This window comes from Meles meles, chromosome 21, assembly GCF_922984935.1.
Source record: "Meles meles chromosome 21, mMelMel3.1 paternal haplotype, whole genome shotgun sequence".
Taxonomy (NCBI): domain Eukaryota; kingdom Metazoa; phylum Chordata; class Mammalia; order Carnivora; family Mustelidae; genus Meles; species Meles meles.
Genome location: NC_060086.1, coordinates 41,592,744 through 41,602,016, shown reverse-complemented (window position 1 = coordinate 41,602,016; position 9,273 = coordinate 41,592,744). Strand labels below are relative to the sequence as shown.

Here is a 9,273-nt window from a genome sequence, read left to right as displayed (position 1 = left end):
AAGTACCTTGAAAGGGATACAGTAACATCACTGGTCATTAGTTAAAGAATGTGGTTATTCTTATTACTATTAAATTAGTAACATATCTTCGGGGTCGGACTGAGGTGAACAATGGAGTGGGTTCTTCGGGGACAGACTTTTCCCCATGTGCTGGCCACGCGAATGCTTTGTGCCAATTACCTATGGGGGATGAAAGTGCCCTCTTGGGCCCTGCAGAACGAGCCCGAGCCAGCCGGGCCTCCAGGTGGCAGAGACAGGGCTGCCAGGGCCAGCCCCAAGGTCAAAAGCCTGTGCTCCCGACGAGTGGGCAGGGAAGCACCCGCACAGAGCCTCCTCCCTAATTCCTCTCTCTCTCTCTCTTTCCTACTTGGCCCACCCGGGACAGCGTGATGGATTTGGCAGAGTCCTGAAGCCAAAGGTATATTCCCGTGAACCATCCACAAACTTTTATTAACAGAGACTTCAGGGTTTATGAGAGACAAAAAGGGAACAAAGATGGGGAAAGGAAAGAGTGTGTGAAGTGAATGGCTTTTTTTTTTTTTAAAGATTTTATTTATTTATTTGACAGAGAGAGAGATCACAAGTAGGCAGAGAGGCAGGCAGAGAGAGAGGAGGAAGCAGGCTCCCTGCAGAGCAGAGATCCCGATGCGGGACTCGATCCCAGAACCCTGAGATCATGACCTGAGCCGAAGGCAGCGGCTTAATCCACTGAGCCACCCAGGCGCCCCGTGAATGGCTTTTTAAAGGTGCTGATTTTGGAATCTTCCCACAGAAAAAGGGTTGGAGGTAACATGGCTTTAGAGCCCCTAGGCCATGTGTGACCTTCTCTATCAGCTGAGAGAAGAGATGGGAGGCAAACATATTTGAACTGAGAAGGGAAGTTTTAAAACTACAAATGAGGGGGCGCCTGGGTGGCTCAGTGGATTAAGCCGCTGCCTTCGGCTCAGGTCATGATCTCAGGGTCCTGGGATCGAGCCCCACGTCGGGCTCTCTGCTCAGCAGGGAGCCTGCTTCCCTCTCTCTCTCTCTCTGCCTGCCTCTCTATCTACTTGTGATCTCTCTGTGTCAAATAAATAAATAAATAAATAATTTAAAATAATTTTAAAAAAAACTACAAATGAGGAACTCTTTAACAAAGTCATTTGTAAAATGGTCCGGGAGAGAAGCTGGGAAATTCTTAATCCGATGAGAATAGCGGAAACAAATTCTTCAGTGTGCACTTGAGTCCTAGGATCAGAATCCTCAGCAGGAGAAGGGCACGGAAGACTTGGTTATGGTCCAGTGCCCTTAGGCATGCAAATCTCTAGGCACATCTTTCTGTCTTGCCAAGGAAATTACCCATGTTTTATCATGCTGAAACCTAAAAAGATCCAGCCATAATTTCTCTTGTTTTTAATTTAAGCCTATTTTCCTTTTCAGAGGAAATCACATCTTTAAAATCCTCATTTTTGTGAAGACATTAAGTGGAAGAGAAAGCAAAGTCAAACCTCCCTTCAACCACTTGTTAAACGAACTGATGTCTTCCCTATTCTCTGTGGGAACGATTGCCTCCTGCTTCCTCCTCTGTAAAAATCTGCACATGCTCCATGTCTTTTAAGCCATCAGGCAAATTAGGTAAGACTTTCCACTAAGCAACTGACCAGGCACTGTGTGGCAGAAGGCTTCCCTCCTGGTCCTCATGTCAACCACTCTGCTTTCCCTTTGGTGACACCCGCTGCAAACTGCTGTCACCTTGCAGAAAGGTAGCCTGGGGAGCTTTCCTGCACACCATGCTTATCCAGCCATCTCCATTCCGTTGGTATTACTATGTGATACACTGCCATATGTCTAGCCCCTTTCCTATTTTATGAGATCCTGGGCTCGTTAGAACTGCTGCCGCTGGACCCAGGCTCATGATCCGTGCAGCCCGGACTTCTGTTCTCACAGCAGCTTCAGAAGTCAACTTTACGGGAGATTGGTTGTCTCTCCTGATATGAAGATCCAAAGTTAAAGTCCCCTTCAGACAGCATTTATTCCCTTAATTTCTCTCTATAACTATTTCTTAAAGTTTAATATTTTTAAACTGTGATGCCCCTTAGGCATTATAATTTCCATAATTTTAGTTTGAACTCTGTCACCTTTTTGGTTTACTGGTCCTATTTTATCTCTTTTAAGATTCAAACTCACTTATATCTCATTCTTGAATTCTAAGATATAGGAATAAAATTCCTGTTCATCTGATCAAATACCTTAAGTTTTCTTTTTTTTTTCATTTTAAAAAAAGATTTTATTAATTTATTTGACAGAGAGAGACAGAGATCACAAGTAGGCAGAGAGGCAGGCGGGGGGGGGGAGCAGGCTCCCCGCTGAGCAGAGAGCCCAATGTGGGGTTCGATCCCAGGCCCCTGAGATCATGACCTGAGCTGAAGGCAGAGACTTAACCCACTGAACCACCCAGGCACCCCAGATACCTTAAACTTTCTGCCTGGAGAGATTTTGTTTGTATTTCACTTTAGACTTCATCCATCTAGACAAATTTGTTTTGTTTTGTGGTTCTTCTTGCCATTCTCCCTCAATGTTACTCTCCACTGAAAACCCCTTTCCCATTCTGACCACGTCCTTAAGAAAGATTGACTTAGAACGTCCATGCAAGAGAGTCAGGCACAAACGCTCTCAAGAATGTCATTGCCAGCCTTCTCCCAAATAGACGAAACACTTCAAACATGTGTTAAAAACGTCTCTACCAGGACTGGGAATTTAGAATTGGGCTTGTTTCTCTGCTTTTGATGATTCTCTTTCCCTTCACTGCTCAGGCTAATATTAAAGTAAGACTCGGACTCTGAGCTCATGCAGTCACAAGCGGGGAACGCCAGCGGCTCCAGAGCCGTTGGCATGATAGGAGGTCGCCAACCCCAATTCCAGAGGTGGCACCTAGTCCACGAGTGGTCCGTTGAGAGTTGTGAAGTTCAGAGGAGGAGCAGGCAGAAAACTGGGTGACGGCGGGCAATTACAATATCTGGGATTCTCTTTGACACGCAACTCTCAGCTATTTTTCTCAATATCCTTAACATTCAAACCACATTCACCGGCAGGCCAGGATGACCATCTGTCATCATATAAGCCACTCCCGAAAACAATTCTGTACTCAGACAACCTCCGTCTGGCTGTCCCCCTCCCAAAACTGGCCCATAAATGGCGCACCCTTTGAGATCACTATTGTCCTGTCTAGGCCCCCCCTTAAAAGGCCAGTAGTGCAGGATCGATTTAACCGTCCCAGATTATGAGAGAAATAGGAACCAGGGAAAGAGACCCTCTGAGGGAGGAAGACACCCTGAAGAGCAGCCGAGTTGCTGAATTCAAACTTGAAGTTACAGTCCCGTTGGCTTGGGCAGTGTGTTGGGCTCAGACCAAGAATCTAGCTGATCCTGCGTTTCCTTCCGCTCTTTCTGGTGACGGAGGCTGATCGCTTCCCACTCTAGGTCTGGTTTTCCCCTTTTTGCTTTGGCTGGTTTGTCCCTGGGCTGAACACCATTCCGTATGCATAGAGCCTGGTCTGAAATTCTGGCATCCCCGAGCTGCCACAAAACACCAGCCACCCAAGAGTCACACAGTTTATGGAAGGAAGCGGGCAGTGTCTGCCTGTTTCTTTCCCCTACGTGGGTACAAGAGGAGAAGCACTCCTGCTAGCCAGAGGCGTGAGATGGATTTCAGAATGAACTTGGGAACAGAAAGATGAGCCGGCTATCAGATGGTAAGTCTGTTCCTCTGCATCCTTAGGTTTTAAATGAAAAAGAAAAGTAGTTCACTCCGCTTGATGTATAAGGTAGAGCTCTGCCTGAAGGAGGGTTGAAAAGTTCTCTGAGGAAAGAAAAGTTCTCTGAAACACTTTATCATCCCTGACTTGATAGAGGGATGCTACTGGCCCATTGTTAACGAGGCCTATTTTTTTTTATTTAATTATGCAATAGAGAGAGATCACAATCAGGCAGAGAGAGAGAGAGAAGCAGGCTCCCCGCTCAGCAGAGAGCCCGATGCGGGACTCGATCCCAGGACCCCGAGATCATGACCTGAGCGAAGGCAGTGGCTTAACGCATGGAGCCGCCCAGGCTCCCACGAGGCCTATTTTTTTAAGTTAATATTTGTTTTATTCTTTTTTATTGTGTTATGATAGTCACCATACAGTACATCATTAGTTTTTGTTGTTGTTTGTTTGTTTTTTGTTTTTTTGTTTTGGCCAAACTTTTTATTTAGTATTCTCTAGTTGCTTAACGTACACTTAAATGGTCTTCTTGGGGAAGGGGAAAAGGGAGGTTCTTGTAGATTCCCAAGGAAATGTCAGACAAAATATGGCCAGCATTATCCAGTTGGGTTTTTTTTTTTTTTTTTTTTTTGATTTACAGGGTGAAAAGCACTTTCCTTACATAAGCATCTGATCTCAGGTTTTTCATACCAAGAACACAGAGATTTCACTTTGAAGACACAGAGATTTCACTTTGAAGACACTCTGAAATCCTGAGAGTAGCATACCCCGACTGCCCTCTAATAGCTAGCTTGTTTGTATAGGCAGAAGGATGCACCTCCCCATTTTAGATGCTAGATGTTTGTGGAAGGTCTTGGAATTGCTTTGCTTCATTTACTGGGAAAAATCAGACCTAGGAAGTGGCCTTTAGGGACACTTTTAACTTGAAAAATTACAACACTAGTCCACAGTCAAGTACTTAACACATTTAACATTTGCTTATTGAAAGCAATGTCATGAAGTGAAATAAGATTAAACAGGTTTTACTTTTTTCCCTTCACAAGAACATAAACATTATGGAAGGGGGAACTTAAACAGAAAATTTTTAAAAAGGTAACACAATTTTCCCTTTTAGGAGTCCTTGGATGGTTATGACAGAAAAGGTTCTACTTTTTTGTTTGTTTCTTTGAACAGGAATTTTGGTCCAAAGCTTTGTTTGGGGTGTGTGTGTGTGTGTGTGTTTAAAGATTTTATTTATTTATTTGACAGAGAGAGAGAGATCACAAGTAGGCACAGAGGAAGACAGAGAGAGAGGGGTGGAAGCAGGCTCCCCACTGAACAGAGAACCCCATGTGGGGGCTTGATCCCAGGACCCTAAGATCATGACCTGAGCCGAAGACAGAGGCTTAACCCACGGAGCCACCCAGACCCCCCTTTGTTTGTTTTTAATATCTGCTTCTGCCTCCCCCTCTATTGGATCGGCTTCCTCCACAGCCACCACCTCTTGGTGCTCCGTGGCTTGAACTGCTGTAGGAATCACGTGGAGGAGGGTACCCCCTTTCCATAGAAGGGAGGAGCCGTCTTTCCTGTCTGCCAGCCCGATCACGACCCCATGAGTAGAGATCACTTTGGCTGCTTGAGTAACTGTCTCGATTTCCACCATATCTGTCACAGGAGCTGCTGTAATCATCACAGTGACTGCTTCTGCCATAAGATGGTGGGGGCCCTCGTATAGAGGGAGCACTACGTGAGTTACCATAACTCTTTTACGAATTTCCGTAGGAACCTCCACTTGGATGATCTGAATAGTCACGATCTCAACCATAGCCATCTCTATCACTGTAGTCTCTTGATGGGTGGTCATCACTTGAACTAGAATGACCACAATCACGGTAAGTATAATCTCTCGGTGGTGGCGCATAATCCCTCGTATCCTGAGAACCTGGGTAATCTCTGCTTGAATAGCTGTCTTTAGTGCAGTATCATTAGTTTTGATATAGTGTTCCATGATTCATTGCATATAAGACCCAGTGCTCCATGCAGTCCGTGCCTTCCTTAATACCCATCACCAGGCTTACCCCCCGACCCCCTCCCTTTTAAAACCCTCCATTTGTTTGCTGGAATCTCTCATGGTTCATCTCCCACCCCGATTTCTCCCCCTTCATTTTTCCCTTCTCCTAATGTCCTCCGTGCTATTCCTTATGTTCCACAAATAAGTGAAACCATATGATAATTGACTTCCTCTGTTTGACTTATTTCACTCAGCATCATCTCCTCCAGTCCCATCCATGTTGATGTAGAAGTTGGGTAATCATCCTTTCTGATGGCTAATACTTCATTGTGTATATGGACCACGTCTTCTTTATCCATTTGTCTCTTGAAGGGCATCTTGGCTCTTTCCACAGTTTGGCTGTTGTGGACATTGCTGCTAGGAACATTGGGTGCATATGGGCCTTCTTTTCACTACATCTGTATCTTTGGGGTAAAGACTCAGTGGTGCAATTGCCGTAGCTCTATTTTTAATTTTTGGGGGAAATTCCACACTGTTTTCCAAAGTGGCTGTATCAGTTTGCATTCCAACCAACAGTGTAAGAGGGGTCCCCTTTCTCCACAACTTCTCCAACATTTGTTGTTTCTTGCCTTGTCGATTTTTGCAAGGCCTAATTTTTATTTGTGAGATGTTAAGAACTACTCCATGGGGATGGTGGTTATATATCTCAAAAGATCAAGGATATCCTCTGACATCTTCCAGTTTCCTTTACTAATAATGGGTACCCCCTAACTCTTTTAACCCCCTATGCATAACTGCTGTTTATTTCTTTAGTCTGCTCCACCTAAACTTACTGAGGCTTATGTGAAGTTTTCTTTATCCTACCTTTACCTCCTCCTAACTTACATGTTTGTATCTTCTGTATTTGGTGAATTATTGACTCTTTCCATTTTTTCCGTGATTTTATAGACTCATCATGTTCTTCCTCAAAATTCATCTTTCTAGACCGGGAGTTTTCACCAAGAATGGGAAGGATTTGGAAGAGAGGGGGAGATGTTTATCAGAAACTTCTAGAGAGCTTTTCCAAATAGAGTGAGTCCGCTTCCCTCTCCCATGAATGTATAAAAACCTTGGCTGGGGAAATGTGTATTTTTTTAAAGATTTTATTTATTTATTTGGCAGACAGATATCACAAGCAGGCAGAGAGGCAGGCAGAGAGTGGAGGAAGCAGGCTCCCTGCTGAGCAGACAGCCGGATGCAGGCTCGATCCCAGGACCTTGGGATCATGACCTGAGCCGAAGGCAGAGGCTTTGAACCCCTGAGCCACCCAGGCGCCCCGGGAAATGTGTATTTTAAGAATTTCTACATGTAATTCTAATGGTCAGCTCCCTCTACCCTGTTGTGACCGCTGTGCTGAACTGAAGGTCCCTAATCTTTTTGTTCTTCATAAGGCACTTCTTTCATTGCAACAATAACTCGTGTTTGCCATTCGATGGAATAAAGTTTCCATTGATGTGGGACTGACAGTTGTTGGGGATTGCAGTGAATATGTGCAGTCACAAAAATTAAATGAGTACTTACATATGATGCCCAGAAAACTGTTCGACTCTCTCCGATGCAGAGCAGCCTTATCTACTTAGCTTTTTTACTTGCTTTTCTCTCAGTGGTTTTCCCTGGACAGATTCCTCACGTGACTGACAGCAACCAAAATGGCAGATACCAACTACAGCTTCTCAGAGGGCTTCATACTGTTGGGCGTATCTGACCATCCGCAACTGGAGATCATCTTTTTCATAGTCATCCTTGTCTCTTACTTGCTGACCTTGCTTGGAAACTCAACTATTATTCTACTTTCCTGCCTGGATGCCCGCCTCCACACCCCCATGTACTTCTTCCTCAGCAACCTCTCCTCCCTAGACCTTGCTTTTACTACTAGCTCAGTCCCCCAAATGCTGATCAACTTATGGGGACCAGACAAGACCATCAGCTATGGTGGCTGTGTGACCCAGCTCTACGTTTTCCTCTGGCTAGGGGCTACCGAGTGCATTCTGCTTGTGGTGATGGCATTTGACCGCTATGTGGCAGTTTGCCGGCCTCTGCACTACACCACCATTATGAACCCTCGGCTGTGCTGGCTGTTGGCTGCCATTGCGTGGTTGGGTGGCTTGAGCAACTCTGTGATCCAGTCAACGTTCACTCTGCAGCTCCCATTATGTGGGCGCCGGAGGGTGGACAGCTTCCTGTGTGAGGTGCCTGCCATGATCAAACTGGCCTGTGGAGACACGAGTCTCAATGAGGCTGTGCTCAATGGTGTCTGCACCTTCTTCACTGCTGTCCCTCTGAGCATCATCCTGATCTCCTACTGCTCCATAGCTCAAGCAGTGCTGAAGATCCGCTCGGCTGAGGGACAGAGAAAGGCCTTTAATACGTGCCTCTCCCATCTGGTGGTGGTGGTACTCTTCTACGGCTCAGCTATCTATGGCTATCTCCTTCCGGCTAAGACCAGCAACCAGGACCAGGGCAAATTCATTTCCCTCTTCTACTCTGTGATCACACCAATGGTGAACCCTCTCATCTACACTCTAAGAAACAAGGAGGTAAAGGGCGCACTAAGGAGGCTGCTGGGAAAGGGAAGAGAACTTGGCTGAGAGAAGGGAAAACTCCCATCATCATTCAACTCCTCTTCTTCTTCCTTATCTCATTCTCGCTCTGTCCTGATGAATAAGGAGAACCAGTCCTAGTGCAACCAAGTTATATTCCCAACAACCCTAAGCTGCTAAGACATGGTTAGTTGTTCCTAATATTCTGTGCTTATTTACTAAAAATCCTGTGGACTACAGATAACAATAGATCTTAGCTGAGTCTCATCAACAGCTCAGAGGTTGTTGACTTAGTACAGACATAGCTCACTGCCCTTGTAGTACACATGTTATTTATTAAATGTAGTAAATATTACTTGTTTTCTATTTGTAGAGAATTGAGTACTTTAAAAGGCAATTCCACTTGCAATATCGTTATATAATGATGTTATCATTCCATAAAATCAAACCAGAATTGATTAATAGTAAATGAAAACTCAAACAGTTCATCTTTGTACCTATCCATTCCCCCATCTTTCTCAATCTTTTTGCCTCTTCTCAGTATTTCAGTCTATCTACTCATACTTTCTTTTTTAAAAAAGATCTTATTTATTTATTTGAGAGAGAGAGAGAACAGAGAGAGAGAGAGAGAGAGAGCACAAGCTGGGGGGAGGGACAGAGGGAGAGGGAGAAGTAGACTCCCCACTGAGCAGGAATCCTGATACAGTGTTCGATCCCAGGACTCTGGAATCATGACCTGAGCTAACGCCAGACACCCAACTGACTGAGCCACCCAGCTGCCCTTGTTTACTCATACTTCTTATCCATATGTTCCTTTGTTATCTTGTTTATCTTCTCCTTTATATCTACATGCCATTTTCTGCTTCATCTAATATTTAATGAGGAAAAAAGAAAGACTCTTTTCCTTTCAATTAAACCTTTTTATTTAAATTGCCTCCTCCAGGGGCGCCTGGGTGGCTCATTAG

At 44.8% G+C, this 9,273-nt stretch overlaps 1 protein-coding gene across 1 annotated transcript; it reads left to right on the top strand.

Moving 5' to 3' along the window:
* The first annotated feature begins 7,417 nt into the window (after nucleotides 1–7,417).
* On the top strand, nucleotides 7,418–8,356 carry LOC123933734 (olfactory receptor 2C1). Its single transcript, XM_045993222.1, has one exon. The coding sequence runs from the start codon at nucleotides 7,418–7,420 to the stop codon at nucleotides 8,354–8,356; it is 939 nt and encodes a 312-aa protein (XP_045849178.1).
* Nucleotides 8,357–9,273: the final 917 nt, after the last annotated feature.